Source organism: Capsicum annuum, chromosome 3 (genome assembly GCF_002878395.1).
Source record: "Capsicum annuum cultivar UCD-10X-F1 chromosome 3, UCD10Xv1.1, whole genome shotgun sequence".
NCBI classification, from domain to species: Eukaryota; Viridiplantae; Streptophyta; class Magnoliopsida; order Solanales; family Solanaceae; genus Capsicum; species Capsicum annuum.
In genome coordinates, this window is record NC_061113.1 from 65,269,582 (window position 1) to 65,289,643 (window position 20,062).

Here is a 20,062-nt window from a genome sequence, read left to right on the forward strand (position 1 = left end):
AAATATATATAAATTATAATATATTATTTATATAATTTTGATTTATCCAAAAAAAAAATTTAAAATCCAAACACCAAATCATTTTATTAAATTTCTAAAATTTAAAACTGAAACCAATCCAAAAAATAAAAAAATCAAATCAAAATTAAATTTCAATTCGATTTTTCAGTTTTCTCGATTTAAATCAAAATATGCCCATCTCTAATTATAACCTATTCACCACTTCTATATATTAGTAATTTTGAGACTACACCTGTACCAATCCAAATACGAAATGACCTGTGTACCCTTATCTAACGAAATGATAAAACTAACCCTTGCAAAGCTGACAAGACAACCTCCACTGGCATCACCTGTTCACCACTTCTATATATTACTTCGAATAAGTAAATTATTGGGATAATTATTGATGTTTTAAAATAAGAGAATCATTAAATTTTTTTTCTAAATTTATCCTTATAATTTGACAATTAATTAACTTTTGAAAATGTATTACAAGATTAATTTTTTCTTTTTTGGGATAAAAATAAAAAATTATGTTAAATTTATATCTTTAATATTTTTTCTTTATTTTATGTGTCAAAATTCAATAATTTATTTTTTATCAAACGGAAGGTGCAGTAAATTAATTAGAAGATAGATACAGATAATACAGCCGATTCAACCTTCAGTTATGCGTGGACTTGGGCAAAAAGTATTGCAGTTGTACGGCTTTAAACAGTCACTGTAATTAGAACTGAATTTTTGACCCAAAAATAGCACTAGATTGAAGCGAAGGATGATGCTCTCAGCATTCAAAAATCTTTCCGTCACTTCTCGTATAACAACCCCTTTTCGATCTGTAAGTCCCTTCTTTTAATTTTTTTTTTTCGCGTGAAACAAACAATCTTCAGTCTTTCTGACTTATTATGTAAGTGGCTTTCGAATTAAATCTTTTACTTCCTTTATGTTTCATTTTTCAATTTTGAGATTCAAATAACTATTAAATTTGACCATGAATTTTTCATATATATTTTAAATATTCAGTCTTTTTGATGAGAACCAAATCGATCACATAAATTGGGAATAAACGAGATTACCTAAAGAACGAATAACTGAATTGTTCTTGAACAGTTCTAAGAGCTCTAATGGAACTCTTGTGAACTCAGAAGAAAAGAGAGAAGTTGTTATTGATTTACTTAAGAGAATTCGGTCTAATGATTACAATGGAGAATCCAGCTACTTATACATGTTGGGAAACAACCGAAAAATAATAATAATAACAACAATATTATTTAACTGCTGACAAAATTTTATATTAATAATAGCAACAATATAATAAAATAACAGCGTATAATATTATTGCCACCTTAGTGATAATACTGTAATCAATATGACAACTATAACAGTAATCTAACTGCTTCTTAATCAATTAATATATTAATTATACTTGAGTCGTGCTAGGCACTGTGCTAAGAAACTATTTTAGTTTCTTATTTCAGCAGTGTGAAATGTTTTCCCAGAATTAAACAAGCACTTCCCTGATTAATTTGAGGATATTTAGAGTTAAATAAGTCTTCCCTAATTAAACAGAGGATACAGGAATCAACAAAATCATTAATGCAAATACCAACAAGTTCAAATATTAAAGCAGAAAACAACTATAAAATGATAATTAAATTGGAACAAGAAGGATAAGAAATTAATTCATTAAGAGTTAATAACTCATCCCTCTATTTTAGTAGCAGTTCAAGCACTCTCAATAAGTGCGCAGAGTCAATATCGACTTGTTATTACTCATATGAACCTACTTCATGGGATCTCCAATCACATAGGTTGGGTTACCATCTCTATTGACAATCATATTGACCTTAACCCCATCTCTTTTGAGGTTTGAAGAATTGATTTTCTTCCCACAGATTTAGTTAGTGAATCGGCCGAATTCAATTCTGACTTCATATAATCAATGGAAATTATTCCATTTTTCAGCAGCTGCTTAACAATATCATGCCTTAATTTCATATGTCTACTCTTACAACTGTAAGATTTATTCTTCGCAATAGCAATTGCGGCTTGACAATCAGTGTATATACACAGGAGGCATCAGATCATCATTTCTTAAAAGGATATTTGACAACAGATCTTTCTTTTTTAAAGGGATATTGGACAACAGATCATCCTTTTTCAAAGGGATATTAGACAAAAGATCATCCTTTTTCAAAGGGATATTAGACAAAGGATCATCCCTTTTCAAAGGGATATCAGGCAACAGATCATCCTTGTTCAAAGGGCTATGAGACGACAGATCATCCTTTTTCAAAGGACTATGAGGCAACAGATCATTCTTTTTCAAAGGGCTATGAGGCAACAGATCATCCTTTTTAAAAGGGATATTCGCTAAGAAATTTCTTAGCCATTCAGCCTCAGTACTAGCTAACTCCAGAGCCACAAACTCTGATTCCATAGCTGATCTAGCAATGATCGTTTGCTTAGCTGATCTCCATGATACTGCACCTCCACCAAGCATGAATATATTACCACTAGTGGATATTGTCTCGTTTGAATCAGAGATCCAATTTGCATCACAATAACTTTCTAAAATATAAGGAAATCCACTATACAAGATACCATAACTTACGGTTCCTTTCAAATATTTCATTAATTGCATTAATGCAGACCAATGCTCATTATTGGGTTTATGAGTATATCTACTCAATCTACACACGGCATAGGCTATATCAGGCCTAGTAAAATTCATTAAACGCATTAGACTCTCAATAATCTGTGCATACTTAGACTGAGCAACTGGGTCACTATTATTCCTTTTTAATTTAGAATTAGCATCATAAGGAGTGGCTCAGGAGTTATCTCCCAACATTCAAATTTCTTAAGAAGTCTTTCCACATAATGTTCTTGTGACAACATTATACCATCTTCACTCCTCATAACTTTAATTCCCAATATCATATTCACTTCACCCAGATCTTTCATATCAAAGTTAGTAGACAAAAATAATTTGGTACGTTCCACAATATTTAAATATGTACCAAATATAAGCATGCCATCAACATATAAGTAGATTATCACATAATCACTGTCTACCACCTTTGTATAAACACATTTATTCACCTCAACAGAAGAAAAGCCGTCTTTTATTAAGACTTGATCAAATTTCTCATACCACTGTTTAGGAGCTTATTTAAGGCCATAAAGAGATTTAGTCAATTTACAAGCTTTATTTTCTTGTCCAACAATTACACATCCCTCAGGTTGAACCATATAAATTTCTTCTTCTAAATCTCCATTTAAGAAAGCTGTTTTCACATTCATTTGATGGATAAAAAGCTTATGAATTGATGCCAAAACAATTAATACTCGAATAGAAGAAATTCTTGTTACTGGTGCAAATGTATCAAAGTAATCAATATTTTGCTTTTGAGAAAATCCTTTAGCTACTAACCAAGCTTTATATTTATCTAAAGATCCATCTGAATTAAGTTTCCTTTTGAAAATCCATTTACAACCAATCGATTTTGCACCAGGAGGTAAGTCAGTTAAAACCCATGTATTATTTTTCACAATTGAATCAAGTTCAATTTTTATTGCCTCTTTCCAAAATTTAGCATCAGAAGAAGATATAGCTTCAAAATAATTTGATGGTTCATTATCAACAAGAAAAGTTTGAAAATCATTTCCATAAGGAAAATATTCTTTTTTAGGCCTTGTACTCCTTCTCAGTTCCTCAATATTAGAGGTAGATTTATTTATTTTTTCAACTGGTGCACGAGAGATTTTATCACATAGTGAAAAAATATGTTCAAAGAATTCAGCATTCTTTGTCTCAATTATAGTATTAATATCAAGTACATCACTTTTCAAGACAAGAAATCTATATGCAGCACTATGTTCAGCATATCTAATAAGCATGCAATTAACAATTTTAGAACCTATTTTCCTCTTTTTAGGTTCAAGAAGAAGAACTTTCGTAAGACAACCCCACACTTTTAAATATTTCAAATTAGGTTTATAACCTTTCCACAATTCATAAGGGGTTCTGCCAGTTCTTTTATGTGGAATTCTATTTTGTAAATGACATGCAGATAAAATAGCTTCACCCCACAAATTATCAGGTGCATTAGAGCTAATTAACACATAATTCATCATTTCTTTCAGTATCCTATTTTTCCTTTCAGCTACACCATTAGACTCAGGAGAATAGGGCGGAGTTACTTCATAAATAATACCTTTTTTTCACAAAAAGCATTTAAAGATACATATTCTTCACCTCTATCAGATCTAATTCTCTTGATTTTTCTACTAAGTTGATTTTCAACTTCAGATTTATAAGATACAAAAGTATCAAATGCATCATCTTTATTTCTAAGCAAATACAACTTAGTAAATCTGGAGAAATCATCAATAAAGGTCACATAATATCTTTTACCACTTCTAGTTATAGTTTGTTTTAAATCACCCAAATCAGTGTAAATCAAAGATAACAATTCAGTTTCTCTATCAACTGTAAAACATGACTTTTTAATAATTTTAGCTTTAGCACATATTTCACATTTATCAAAATTACTTGAATCTAAACCAGATATTAGACCAAGTGATTGAATATTCTTTATATATTTAATATTAACATGTCCTAATCTAGCATGCCATAAAGAAATAGACTGAATCATATAAGCAGAAGCTGATGCATTATCATTGATAATGTCAAGTATATAAAGTCCATGATTACAACGTCCATTTCCAATAAGAATATCATATTTAGTTAATATGACCTCATTATTTTCAAATATAATCTTTATTCCAGCTTTTCCTAATAATGCCACAGAAATCAAATAAACTTTGCCTTTTTCAAGAACTTGAATAGTTCTCAAGGTCCCAAGATAAACAATTTCTTCTTCTTTCTCAACTTGGGTGTACGATATAAAATCATTTTTATTATACAAATGTGCCTAGTAGCACCAGAGTCTACCACCCAGTTTCTCACATTGGTTTCAATGTTCATTTCTGAAATGACCGCAATAATTATATCATCCGTTTCAGTCAAATTTATTTTTGACTTAGCGGGATTGTCATTTCTTTCACATATTCTCTTGCATTGAGATGCATTTTCTATGAAAATTCTATTATTAACATTAGGCATGCAACCAAGTTTATTTCATACCTGTACTCTGTAGTACCTGCAGTACCATAACTTCTGACAAACTGACTGGAATGGAAGCAGCTAGAGCAACACCAGCATCAGTATTATCAACGGTCTTAGGATCAAAATTATATGCCATAGTTTCTTAGATTGTTGGCAAACAACCGAAAAATAATAATAATAACAACAATATTATTTAACTGTTGACAAAATATTATATTAATAATATTAACAATACAATAAAATAACAGCGTATAATATTATTGTAACCTTAGTGATAGTACTGTAATCAATATGACAACTATAATAGTAATCTAACTGATTCTTAACCAGTTAATATATTAATTATACTTGAGTCGTGCTAGGCACTGTCCTAAGATACTATTTCAGTAGTGTGAAATGTTTCCCCAGGATTAAACAAGCACTTCCCTGTTTAATTAGAGGATATTCAAAGTTAAATAAGTCTTCCCTAATTAAATAGAGGATACAGATCAACAAAATCATTAATGCAAATACCAACAAGTTCAAATATTAAAGCAGAAAACAACTATAAAATGATAATTAAATTGCAACAAAAAGGATAAGAAATTGGATAGTTGGAAGTATATATATCCTTATCTGTTTTTGTGCATAGGGAGAAATCCTATATATATAGCAATATTGAGGCGGCAATTGAGGTGGCAACATTTTTTTTTTTCTTTTCTTTCTTTCCAAGTAAAAAATTCTTTTGAAATAAATATTTCAGTTACAATACAGTGATCCTAACTGAATTTGGGATTTCAGTCCAAGGGTTAATTATAACTAACTGTTGAACAGCTGGCAGTAGGTCACATGACTTGCATGTGACTAATCTTTAAGCTAAAATTGAATTACAAAAGCAGCTAACTGAAATGCTAAAATAGAATCACATCAAATACCCTCCCCTTAAGACAATCCTTGTCCTTAAGGATTGAAGTGAGGGAACTTCAATAGGAAAGAGTCATAGTCCTCCTAGGTGCTCTCAACAGTATTGAACCATTTGATCAGAAGTGGAGTTGCAGCTGTGCCATATTTCTGAACAATTCTTCTGTCCAACACCCTCTCAGGCACCAGAAGCACATAACCAAAATCAGAATGAACAATGGGAAGGGTGGTTGAAGAAAGATGGGAACCAATTCTTTTCTTTAGCCGAGACACATGAAAGGTAGGATGAAGTTTAGTGCCTTCAGGTAGTGCCAAAGTGTATGCAACCATGCCAACCTTAGCTATAATTTCAAAAGGTCCAAAGAACTTAGCAGATAGTTTTTGGAAGGAATGAGATCTCAAGGAAACCTTCTTATAGGGTTGGAGCTTCACATAAACCCAATCACCAATCTCATAACACCTGTCAGACCTCTTCTTGTCTGCCTGGACTTTCATCCTGTTCTGAGCTTTCAGCAAGTTAGGCTTTAGCAACCTCAGTGTAGCTTCTCCAGCACTCAAGCTTCTATCAACTGCATCAAGTTAGGAATCCAGTGTCATGTAGGGAAGTAGGGGAGGTGGTTTCTGACCGTACACAATTTCATAAGGGGTCATTAGAGTCGAAGAGTGGAAGGTGGTGTTGTACCACCATTCAGCTAGTGGTAACCATTGTGGCCACTCCTTGGGTTTCTCAAAAGTCATGCACCAGACACCTCACCACCTCAGTCTGTCCATCAGTTTGGGGGTGGTAGGCAGTACAGGTTAAGAGGGATGAAAAGCTCCTGCCAAAATCTGCTGGTGAAAATGGCATCCCTATTTGATACAATAGACTTGGGCATTCCATGCAATTTAAACACCTCATTCATGAATATTTGGGCTACATCTAGTGCAGTGTAAGTATGTTTCAAGGCAAGAAAATGTGCAGCCTTGCTCAACCTGTCCACCACCACAACAATTGCTTCTTTTCCTGCAGCCTTGGGTAAACCTTCAATGAAGTCCATTGAGATATCTTGCCATACTCCCTCCGGAATAGGGAGTGGTTGTAGGAGCCCTGGATAGGCTACATTCACCCTTTTACACCTCTGACACACATCACATTGCTTGACAAAGTTGTAAACATCCTGTTTCATCTTTTTCCAATAGAATTCTTGCTTCAACCTCTGCAGTGTAGCTTTAATTCCTGAGTGACCACCAATAGAACTAGTGTGGTAGAAAGACATCAACTTGTGTCTCAAAGTTGCATCAGAACCAACCATCACCTTGCCCTTTCTGCTAAGGATGCCAGCATGTTACTTAAGGTAAGGATTGGGGCTTGAATTGGTCTGGATCAAGAGAATCATCCTCTGCAGCTTAGGATCAGAGTACTAGGATTGCTTAATAATCTCTTCCATCAAGTCAGATTGGATGGCTGAGATGCTGCAAAGAGAAATGCCATCCTCTACTCTAGAGAGAGCATCTGCAACAATGTTTTCCGCCCCTTTTTTTATAGTTAATGGTGTAGCCATATCCAAGTAACTTAACTAACCACTTTTGTTAACTTGGGGTAGTAATTCTCTGCTCCAACAAGTACTTGAGGCTGTGATCAGTCTTGTTCACAAAATGCCTTCCTAGTAAATATGGTCTCCATCTCTGTACTGCTGATACCAAGGCCAGTAATTCTCTTTCATAAACTGAGTGTGCCTTATTCTTGTTTGATAACCCTTGACCGAAGAAAGCAATAGGTCTATTAGCTTGAACTAATACAGCCCCAATTCCTGCACCTGAGGCATCAGTTTCTATAATGAATTCTTGAGAGAAATCTGGCAAAGCCAATACAGGAGCAGAAGTGATAGCCAACTTTAATGCCTCAAAAGAAGCAACAGCTGCATCATTCCACTTGAAATTACCAAGCTTCAATAGATCATTTAGAGGTCGTGCAATGATCCCATAGCCCTTTATAAACCTCCTGTAATACCCAGCCAATCCTAAAAATCCTCTCAACCCTTTAAGAGTCTTAGGTTGAGGCCAATGCATCACAACATCCATCTTTTGTTGATCCATAGCCACCCCTTTTTCAGGGATGACATGGCCTAAGTAGTCTATTTGAGTGACTCCAAAAACACATTTGCTTTTCTTAAGAAAAAGAACATTCTCTCTGAGTATTTGGAAAGTTTGCTGTAAGTGCAAAATGTGTTACGAGAAACTGCTTCTGTTAATCAATATGTCATCAAAAAAGACTAGAATAACCTCCTAAGACGAGCACTGAATATTTGATTCATGAGGCTTTGGAAAGTGGAAGGTGCATTGGTGAGTTCAAAAGGCATCACCATGAACTCATAATGACCTTGATGAGTTCGGAATGTTGTCTTAGGTATATCAGGCCCAAACATTCTGATTTGGTGGTACCCAGACCTCAAGTCCAGCTTGGAAAAGTACTTAGCACCATGCAGCTCATCTAGTAATTCTTCAATAACAGGAATTGGGAACTTATCTTTGATGGTGTGGTTGTTCAACTCCTTATAATCCACACACAATCTCCAAGAACCATCCTTCTTTTTCACCATCACAATTGGGGAAGAATAAGGACTATTGCTGTGTCTAATCACCCTGAAACCAACATTTCACGCACCATCTTTCTATCTCATCCTTCTGGATAGTAGGGTACCGGTATGGTCTAATATTAATTAGAGAAGTGCCTTCTTTCAGGATAATCTTGTGATCATGAGATCTTGAAGGAGGTAAGTCAATAGGAGTTGCAAACAGATCCTGGTAGGTTTGGAGTATCAACTGCAGTTCTTCATCCTCTTCATGCCGGCCTGAACCCTCAAGAGAAAATAGACTAGCCCCAACAGGAGATAAAGCATCTTGAAATTTACCAACACTGATCATACAGAGTTCAGAAGGTTGGGCCAATAATTTGTTCATCCCTTGTTGTTGCACCAGCTTTGCAGCCGGTGGTTGACTGCCCCTCAGAGATATTTTGCGACCCATGATATGAAATTCCATCTTTAGTTTCTTGAAGTTCCACATGATGTCACCTAGTGTAATCAACCACTGGATCCCTAGCACCATATTACACCCTCCAATTGGCAAGATTAGCATATCAGAATCAAAGGATACACCCAGCATCTTCCATGTTAAACCTTTACACATAGTTGCTCTGAACTTTCTTACCATCAGCCACTGAGACACCAAAAGGTGATATAGCAGTCAACAAACAACCAAGCTTCCTTGCAGAGTTGTAATCAAGGAAGTTGTGGGTACTTCCAGTGTCTATGAGTACATGAATGGCTTTCCCCTTAACTGAATCAGTAACTCTCATAGTTCTGAAATCATGAATTCCATTCATGGCATAAACTGACACATGAGGTAAGATTTCCCCTTCATCATCAGTTTCAGACCCTGACCAATCATGGTCAAGAATTCAGTAGGGTCCACCTTTATGTCGTCTTCTTCCCCTTGCAATTCACTCTCTTCCCCACCTTCTTCTACTTCCATAGAAAAGATTTGCCTCTTTTTCTTGCATACATGTCCAAAAACATAAGGTTCATCGCAGTTAAAACACAAGCCCTTACTTCTTCTTTCCCCCATTTCTGCAGGGGTCAATAGCTTGTCATTTTTGATGTGGTTTGGGTGCAGGAATGAAAGAATGGTTGGGTTTGGAAAAGGGGGGTTTAGTTGGTTGATTGGAGCTTGTATTGAAGGTAGTATGAGGTTGAGAGTAGGAAAATCTGGGGTTGTATTTGGTATTTGCTAAGATAGGTGAACTGCTGAAGGTTGGGACTTAGCCAATGTTCTAGGTCCCAACATTTTTACAGGCAATCCAATTTCAGGTTTTAACCCCCTAATGAATCAACTAACTACATAATTTTCAGATAATTCTACCCTAGTCAGTAATTCATCAAAAAGGTCTATATACTCCTGAACAGTGCTTGTTTGTTTAAGGTCTTTGAAATCTCCCATGGGATCATCAAATAATTCTGAACTGAAACAAGCATATAGGCATTTAACATACTCACCCCATCGGGGCCAATCTCTAGTTAATCTGTTCTTCATGTAGGATTGATGCCATTGCAATGCTTTCCCTTCAAGTTTACAAGTTGCAAGCTTAACCTTGGACTCATCTGGTGTCTCATTCACATCGAAAAATTGTTCGCACTTGTAAATCCAATCCCATAACCCCGTACCATCAAATTTGGGGAATTCGACCTGATAACCTCTAGTGGGAAGTTGGTAACCCCCATTTCTGTGCCCTTCTTGAGCTGTACTCCTAGGTTCCTCAGAGTTTTCCGTCAAATCCATCGGTATTCCATACCCTCGTTGTTCTCCATTACTTGGCATGCCATTGCGATGTTGAGCGCCATTACCCATGAACAATTTCTTAATTTCATCGACTGCCCTTGCGAATTTCTCATCCATAGCAACTTGCATTTCTTCCATTGAGTGTACGACTTCTTCCATGGAACCTTTGAGGTTATCGACCTCCTTTCGTAGCTCCTGCATACGCGTATTGTGATCTCCCATTGCACAGGTCAGAGGATTAGGTCTCTGATACCAATGATGAGAACCAAATCGATCGACACAAATTGGGAATAAACGAGATTACCTAAAGAACAAGTAACTGAATTGTTCTTGAACAGTTATGTCTAAGAGCTCTAATGGAACTCTTGTGAACTCAGAAGAAAAGAGAGAAGTTGTTATTGATTTACTTGAGAGAATTCTGTCTAATGATTACAATGGAGAATCCAGCTACTTATACAGTGATCCTAACTGAATTTGGGATTTCAGTCCAAAGGTTAGTTATAACTAACTCCTGCACAGCTGGCAGTAGGGCACATGACTTGCATGTGACTAATCTTTAAGCTAAAATTGAATTTACAAAAGCAGCTAACTGAAATGCTAAAATAGAATCACATCACTTTTCAAATATTTTGAATTATTAATCGTAACTTAATATTTTACCTAGTTTTCAAATATATAATTTAATTTCAAAAACTGTCTCTCAGAGAAGCTCAAGTGCCACATAAATTCGGACAGCTGCAGTAACTTTTAGTGAAAGGGATGTGAATTATTTGAAACTGACAAGTCAATTTCGTTTTGTGCATCGGGTGTATGTATATCAAGAACCAGTTTTTTTTTCCTTTTTTTTTTTTTTTTTAGAATCTAGAATCCATAAACTCAAAATCCTAGTTTAGTCAGGAAGACAAGTGACTAAAGTCTCCAGGCACTTTGATTAGTGTGTAATGGAATAAACATAATAGCTGGTACTAGATGAGTCTTCTGGAATATTGAATAGCAAGAATAAACGTGCATTGGGTTCTACCTTGCACTTGTTTTCTTTGATTATTGAAAGAAAGTTTAGGAAAGGGCATTATTTACCCAAGTGATTTAATGAGAATATGAGGCTAAGCTTCAAAATCAAATGCAAGTGAGTCAGGAATTGTGTTTCAAGTAAATGAGGAAGTTAAAGGGATGACTTACTGCTTATGATGCAATGGTGTAATTATATAGACTTGCTTTGTGGTTCTCTAGGAGGGGAGCCTTAGAGTAATCAGTAAAGTTTTTGCCATATGACTGGGAGGTACGAGTTCAAGCCCTAGAAATAGCCTCTTGCAGAAATGTAAGATGAGGCTGCATATTTGTGGTTCCCTGTTTCTAGGGGATTCACATGAATTGAGAATAGATGTTTTGTGATGTTCTTGTTTAAGGGGGAGAAAGGAGAATCTCTGGATAGCCTGAATTCATGTATACAACTTTGAGTTTGAATCTTTGGTTCTATAATAGGTGAATTTTCCTTCTTAACACAATATAAGTTCTTCTCGAATGATTGTGCTTAAATGTACACCTGTGCTCTCTTGAATGTGTAGCTTAGTACATTGGTTTTAGCTGAACATGAAGGAGGATTGATCAAAACCTCATCATTAAGTGCTGTGGAGGCTGCAAAATCTTTAGGTGGGGGCAATTCAATATCGTTGCTACTTGCTGGATCTGGACGTTCCCTGAAGGATGCTGCGGAACATGCTGCTTCATCCCACCCTTCCGTTTCTCAGGTAACTCCTCTTTGGATGCTGGACTGTTTTGTTTCAGCCTGTTGCCTGTGGAATGGTAACTTTATGCCCCTACTGTTTCTTTTGCAATTTAGTTTGTTGCTTTCAGTAACATCTTAGCGAGAACATCCCTAGTTCAGTGTGAAAGAAGAGTAGTTGTGTTCTATTGACATGCTTTACTGATTGTGTGACACTCCTTTAGATGTATACTTTGTTACAGTGAGAGAATGATCTTCCAAGGAGGAGAAAGGAGGGTGATATTGCTTTTTCTTTGTCTTCTTCAACTAAAATCATGAAAGATGTTTGGAAATCCAGGGGCCAATGAATTTTCTGACGCTTGCATAGATAATAACACACTTGACTTTTGATGTGTGACTTCCTTTCCTTTGAATGGCTTGAGCTACAGTATAGCTAAAATATGAGGAGCAGTTGGACACTTGTGGATAGGCTGATATGAAGTTTTCTTATGTACTGGAAAAAAAGATTATCTGAAGTGCTTGGAAATGCTATTTTCAATTGACTGCTGTTTGAAAGAGTGCCATAGAACAATATCCGGGAAGGATGATCGGTCTTTTCAGGAGTATCTAAAGTATACCTGTTAATTTTTGTAAACAATCTCCCTTTTTGAGTAGGTGGTACTGAACCTATTTTTATCGAGTTTCTCCACATAAGACACAGATAAATCATATGAACTGTGTCTATAAACAGAAAAGCAGTCCATAGCTCATGCGAACTATACAATATTGCTTCTTTCCTCTTCATCTTCAATCAAGCTATTGTGAGATACCTACACGCTACTTGTTAAGAGGCTTTGTTCAATGATTTTAGGGTTTTTATTCTTATCTTTCCATGTATAGTGACATGCTAGTTGAAAATTTGAAGTTAACTTAATTCAAGCCTTCTACATGTAGCCATTTGAGACAAATAATCTGTAACTAGCATCTAGAATAGATAAAGCGTTGAGCAGACAAGAGCAAAAGTTGCTTGGCTAGTCCAACCGATGAAACTCACTATTTTTTGTTGTTTTTTGTTTCTTTTCTAGGTCCTTATTGCTGATTCTGACAAATTTACATACCCTTTGGCTGAACCATGGGCCAAATTAGTCCACCTTGTTCAGCAGAGCGGTGGCTATTCCCACATAATTGCTGCATCAGGTTCCTTTGGAAAAAATATATTACCGCGTGCAGCAGCTCTTCTGGACATTTCTCCAATTACTGATGTCGCAAAGATTTCTGGATCAAACCTCTTTATTAGGTGACTTTTTAGTGGTGTCCTTATCGGGGGAACACCACAATGGATAGAGATTTTCTTGTAGATAGTGAACACTTCTTTCAAGCGATTCACCAAAACTGTTTCATGTCGTGTGTGATTTGTAATATTGAGATATTGGCATTAACCAGCACTACGGTTGAATGGGAGGTTTCCTGTTATTAGGTTTGATGATACATGTTCCTACTACATCTTGATTCATGGGTATGACCATTTTATTGCATGTTTGATGACATTGAATATGTACTTTGGGTCTTTAACAATTGTACATTTGTGTAAACCTAGTTGCAAAGCAATATTGTCTAGGGATATGATGACACCATTTTCTGGGATTCTTTTGCTATGTTAACTTGCTATAAAAGTTGCCAACTTCTTCATAGAGTTGTTATTAAAATCATAAAACTACAATGTTTAGCCGCTATAACGCATCCTGCTATGAAACGAGTTGTTCTTTTTTTCAGTACGAACTACATTGTTCTTGTTGTCCCTCAGCTCAAGTATAAGCTGTGTTGGTTTTAATTGGATCGTCTATAATGTGACAGGCCAATATATGCAGGAAATGCTCTATCCACTGTTCGTTACATGGGATCCAGCCCATGTATGTTGAGCATTAGAGCTACATCATTTCCTGTTGCTTCTGAACCAGCTGATTTGAAATCTAATGTTTCCTCAATAGATAAGGTTGATCTTTCAATCTTGGATGAAGGTCAGGCAGTTAAGATATGAGCCCATATCTCCTGTGGTTAACCCAATGTGACTCGTTATGGCAATCTTGTTGATATCAGTGTTGTTTGCATCTTTTGTAAGAAACTTCAGTGGGTTGGAACCTAAAATGAGGTTAATATTTTTACAGATGATTCCGTTGGTAAGTCAATATATGTAAAGCTTTCCTCCCAAATTTCGGAGCGTCCAGATCTCGGAAATGCACGTATTGTAGTTACTGGTGGACGAGGTGTAAAGAGTGCTGAGAACTTCAAAATGATAGATAAGCTTGCAGAGAAAATCGGTGCCGCAGGTTTTCCCTCTCCCATGACTTCCTGCTGTATTCATTCTGTGTTTTTTCTGCAACTTCCTTATCCTCCATCAGTCCATTCTTTACTAATTTCACATTTAAAGGATTTCCTATTTCTCAGCAATAACTTGCATATGATGCAGTTGCAGTTCTAATTTCTACCTGCTTTGAATTTCTCATTAAATTGGATTACTTCTGTTGTGCAGTTGGTGCCACTCGTGCTGCAGTGGATGCTGGATTTGTTCCCAACGACCTCCAGGTAACACTAGACATACTTGTTGCTTCAGGTGACTTAAGTACTTGCCTTCAGAAATGTTAAATGTCACTTATGTAGTACTCTCTCCGTACCATATTAGTTGATCATTTTACTAAAATTAAATGTCCCAATTACTTGTCCCCTTACTAAATCAAGATAAAATTAATTAAAATTTTTCCATTTTGCCCCTACAATTAATACTGTTTGGAAGTGTAAAAATAAGTTTGTAAAATTCCAAAAAAGTATCTTATGGGAGAGATAACTTGGTAAATCTGTCCTTATTTATGATTTCTTTAGAAGCGTGCAGAAATGAAAGTGATCAACTAATATGGGAAGGAGGGAGTAACCTGTTGCCTTTAATATCTTTTGGCTTAATACATCGACAATCGTTAAACTTTTAATTTCGTTTAGACATTGAACTATGCTTGTTCTAGTTAAGCATCTAAACACATGATAAAAATGTTCTAATTAGACACTTTCAGTTCAACTTTTGAATTTTTTGTGCACGTGTTCTCAATTGTTCATTATGTAGATAAGTTAGCCACTTAAAATATGTCACCTCCATTAATTATACACACTTGTCTCAATAAGTTGTAAAATCTCAGGCACGTTCCAATTGAGGCTGATGTGTATAATTAAATCAGATGTGGTTAACTTAACTACTTAATAGATGCTTGAGAACACACAACGTTTTTTCCAAAAATTAATTCGAAAGTGTCTGATAGGAACTCTTATCATGTATTTAGGTGCTCAACTAGAACACACTATTGGTCGAGTGGCTAAATGATATCTATTGACAAGTTTAAGGGGCTATTGATGTATTAAGACGTATCTTTTCTTTTTGTCCGTACGAGTCATATTTATGGTATAACGAGTCGGACACAAAAATGTTGTAAAGTAAAATACTTGAAATAAATTAGTGGTATGTTTGTCTCTCCGAAATTTCGTACTCAAGAAACTGGAACTTATTGGTCATGCTTTTAGTGATTGAGTAATGACAATCCGTCATTTTTCAAGTTTGTCAGCTTTATGAATGTAGTTTTTATTAGTCCTTCTCTTTTTAAGGTTGGCCAAACTGGGAAAATTGTTGCCCCAGAACTATATATGGCATTTGGTGTTTCTGGAGCAATTCAACACATAGCAGGCATGAGAGATTCCAAGGTCATTGTTGCTATAAATAAAGATGCCGATGCCCCCATATTCCAGGTCAGGGTTGATCTGTTTAGTTTCTCTCACATGCATTCCATGATTCCTTTTCTCTCTCTTTTGTTATTTCACGTAATTGAGAGGGAGGGTGAAGGAGATAGAAACTCATTGGTTTACTTCTTTTAATGGAGTTCTGGTTTATTTATTATCACTTGCTTTCCTGATAAGTAAAATATAACTTAGAGCGGATAGACTTATTTCAAGTGTTTTCAAAACAAAATAGCTTTTACGTACATTTTTTGTGTGAGTAAAATAAAAAATAAGCACTTGGTTTTAAGTCAAAATGATAGAAATAAGCCGAAAGGCATAAGTTAGAAACCTTAACTTATAAGCCAGAAGCTAAAGTTCAATCCAACCAGGCTCTTAATGTCAGTTATCACAAAAGTAAAACAGAATGTAGTTCCTTTAGCTTAAGTTGACGTAGTTGACATGCCATTTGATTTTATCTCAGGAAGCTAAGGAGCTAAGTAACTGATAACCCTCCACTCACCCTTCATCTTTTCACCAACCTAATATAGCTATTTATATTAGAATAGGTTAGGATCACACATTGGTTGATGAATAAACAGGTGGCCTTTTTAGTACAAACTTAGGGAATCCTTCCTTCTTGAGCTAACTTTTGGGGTTAGGTTAGGTCCAAATGTCATACCTTACATGGTATGAGAGCCCAGTGTTTTCCCTGTGTGGGCTTTCTTGTTATATTGTCCATACTCTAGTTGGGAATGAGAATGAAGAGAGTGTTAAGCCTCATTTGTTTGGACTTAATGTGGGTTTAGATGACATCCCATTAGAGGGATAGTTTTAAGTATCTTGGGTCTACGATCCAGGGAAATGGAGAGATTGATGTGGATTTCTCGCACCGTATTGGGGCAGGTTAGATGAAATGGAGGCTCGCTTCAGGGATTTTATGCGACAAAAAGATGGGAAAAAGAACTTCCTAGGCCTAATAATCCTCTTCGCCCTTATCGGGACTCAGATATCCTGCCTCAAAATCCTCAGCACTAGAATCAACCTCAATATCAGAATCCACCAACAACCGATCATCATCGGTTGGCACATCATCATCCATCGACTCCCTGAAAGTGTGGCCCACTCAACATATAGCTCGGGCATGCTCATTCGTAGGGTGGTCATAGTTCAACTGGCGCGACTCCTCAGTAAAAGACGTTCGACCGCCACACATCATAGTTAGCTTCGTCATGCCATATAGATGGCGGAAGAAGCTATCATCTCGTGCATTCCTCTCGGCAGTCTTGAGAGCTGGCCCTTGGCTAGAATCAAGCACTTCACCTTCGTAACATCAACTCCCCTTAAATTTCAAGGCGACTTGCCGGGTCCTCCTCAACCTCTTCTGCTCACAAGAACTTGGTCAGAAGGCCCCCAAAACTGAATTGTTTCCCCAAAACTGAATTGAACTTTCTTGTGCATTCTGGCTTTCCGCATAGCCGCACGGATCGCTACACCAACATAAATCGAAACATCAGTCATAAGAGCATAGACAAGACATACCCGGTCGCTAGAAATTCTTGTAAAGTGAAACCCCAGAATCAGACAAGCTCTAACTTTCCTAAACCAAATGCATGCTTCCTTGTTTAGAAAAGCATATGGGAAGGTATTGTGAAATCCCTTCTCTTGATGACGCTCCCAACGAGCCATGGAACGTGAACCATATAAAGTATGCCTGATAGCCCTGTAAGGAGGTCCGCTATAAAGCTCTCTTAATCTAGAATGGTCTCCGGTGTGCCAAGTATAGAGTTGAGTGCCTCATCTGTCAGCTTCACAATTTGCTCGCGTATTTTCACGCTATTCCCTTGAGTCTCGAGGAACCAATTAACATAGAATTCCCTTATCAAATCCAAGTTACATTCGCCCATGTTATTGAAAATAAAATCAAGCTTCAACTGCATGATGTGGGTTAAATGCGCAGGTAGTGACGTGCCAAGCTATCCTTATCAATTACATCCGTAGGTTGGTATTGAGCCTCCTTATTGTCCTTATACCATTGGACACTATCTTTTTCTACCCATTTGACACCAAATCTACAACGAGCAATTTGAGAAGCCGACGGGGCAGCGAGATTAGCATTGGATGATTGCCCCGTTCATGAATGCTTTTGTCCTTGGTGGGAGAAAGATGCCACTACCTGACCTTTGCTAACTTTTGGTGCCATATTTCCTGCAACAAGCACCAACACCAAGCATTAGCAATACACAACATGGCTAACTACAATTAAGAGGAGGTTGGTCAAATGACCACCCCACACTTAATTTGTTAGCATAACGAACTTAAGTGACACCATCGGATACTCAGACTTCACTGATGCACAAGTTGGGAAGGTGCACCAATATAGCTCACAACAACATTAGAATATGATAGGTGACCTTTAAACTTTTCACCATTACTCCATAATCAAAACCATCTTTTCAAAACTAACATGGGGTCGAACCATTAATTCCATTTATTCTCAACGGAAGGCATGCCATAACACTTCAAGCAAACTTATAAGAACAACACACACCATTGAATAGAGCAATTTAAGCAAAACAATGTTTCATGATGACATTGAACCCAGAAAAATGGTAACAAGACCAAATAATGCAAAATAATGACACTTTAATCACACCCATAAGCTTCACTAACCACAATCATTGATTTCATCCTCACAAAATTATCAAGAAACCACTTTGTGTATCAATAGTGTGCATTCACCCATAATTCCAAAGAAATACGTAAAACACTTGCAACAAAGTGTTAAAAACAAGAAAATAATAAAAGGAAACATACCTTAAGAGTGAAGAACTAGTAGAAAAGGAGAGAAATTTATGTAGATGGAGGTTGCATCGTGAATTTGGGAGGAGTAAAAGGGGTGGGCGGCGCAATTTGTAGAAGAGGTAGGGTGAAAAATGAATATTAGGGTTTTGAATGTATTTATATGGTGAAATCAGTCGGGTGACCCAGTTTTTTAATTGGGAAAATTTGGGCTTTTAGTAGGTCGCGGCGCGGGGTTAATGGCGGGCGGGGTGGGGGTTTGTGACAGATAGTTGATTGCTATGGGGTGTGCGACGCGTGATCAACGTGATGGTTGGTGATCGCGGCGCAATGGGCTTGCGGAGAGGTAGTCTTCGTGACGCGCGAGGTTGGGATTAAAAGGGAGGGTCGCATCGTGCATTGTAGCTCGAAGGCCGACCAGTAGCTTGCTCGCGTTGAGTATCGCGACACGGATGAACGGGGTCGCGACACAGGTCTTGGGGCGGGAGAGAATTTTCGCAAAAGAAAAAAAATTACCTTCAAAGTTCATTTCTGCTAAAAAAATATACTACACTTGACTTTATTCACCTCCAAAGCTTAATTTTACTTAACTCTATATCACTTCAAACACCTACAAAACAAACAAAAACAAACAAAAATAACTAGAAGGGTGAGTTGCCTCCTACAAAGCTCCGTAGTTTCAGTCGTGGCTCGACACTTATTTTTGTATTTTTGTTTTTCTTCCTTTTTACTTTGTTTTTCTTCTTTTTTTATTACACTACAATCATCGGTTGCCTCCCATGCATCGCCTGATTTAACGTAACGGCATGACTCGACTATCTTGACTACTCAGACTTCGTCAAGATACACCTTTAACAAAACTTTTACCTCATCCATTGGGCCAATGTATTGTTTGATTCTTTGCCTATTGACGTTGAACAAATTTCCTTTTTTGTTTTCCTGCTCAACCACTTTGGATGGAAAAACTTGAGTCGCTTTGAACGAGCTCGACCACTTCGATTTTAACTTTGCTGGAAAGATCTTAAACCTCGAGTTGAACAGTAACACTCAATCACCCACTTGGAAGTCTCTTCTTTCAATTCTCTGATCATGGTTCTGATTCATCCTTTCTTCATAAACATCAACCCTCTAATAAGCTCGGTGTCGAATCTCATCCATCTCATTTAGTTGGTCTAATCTCATATTGGTTGCTTCCTTCCAGCTCAAATTCAACTTTTTGAGAGCCCATAATGCCTTGTGTTCTAAGTGACAAACTTTATCAAAGACTAGCCGGTAAGGAGACATACTGATGGGTGTCTTGAAGGCAGTTCGATACGCCCAAAGAGCATCATCAAGTTTTCTCGACTAATCAGTTCTATTTGCATTAACTGTTTGTATGGTCTTGATTTCCTTGTTAGACACTTCCACTTGGCCACTAGTTTGTGGGTGGTAAGGTGTGGCTACCTTGCGTT

The 20,062-nt window shown here is 36.7% G+C and overlaps 1 protein-coding gene across 3 annotated transcripts in view; it reads left to right on the plus strand.

Moving 5' to 3' along the window:
- The first annotated feature begins 348 nt into the window (after positions 1-348).
- The window catches only part of LOC107865382 (electron transfer flavoprotein subunit alpha, mitochondrial), a 30,804-nt gene continuing 11,090 nt past the window's right edge, over positions 349-20,062 (plus strand). For 2 of the 3 annotated variants that reach the window (XR_007052917.1, XM_047408020.1), the window contains exons 1-7: positions 639-841; positions 11,920-12,102; positions 13,142-13,353; positions 13,911-14,074; positions 14,222-14,383; positions 14,587-14,639; positions 15,702-15,842. Coding sequence is in view for 2 of the 3 variants with exons in the window: in XM_047408020.1 (XP_047263976.1) it covers positions 779-841; positions 11,920-12,102; positions 13,142-13,353; positions 13,911-14,074; positions 14,222-14,383; positions 14,587-14,639; positions 15,702-15,842 (978 nt within the window). In the remaining variant the exon portion in view is untranslated. Of the gene's footprint in view, positions 842-11,919; positions 12,103-13,141; positions 13,354-13,910; positions 14,075-14,221; positions 14,384-14,586; positions 14,640-15,701; positions 15,843-20,062 lie in introns of all 3 variants that reach the window. The other variant, XM_047408021.1, reaches the window with a different exon arrangement.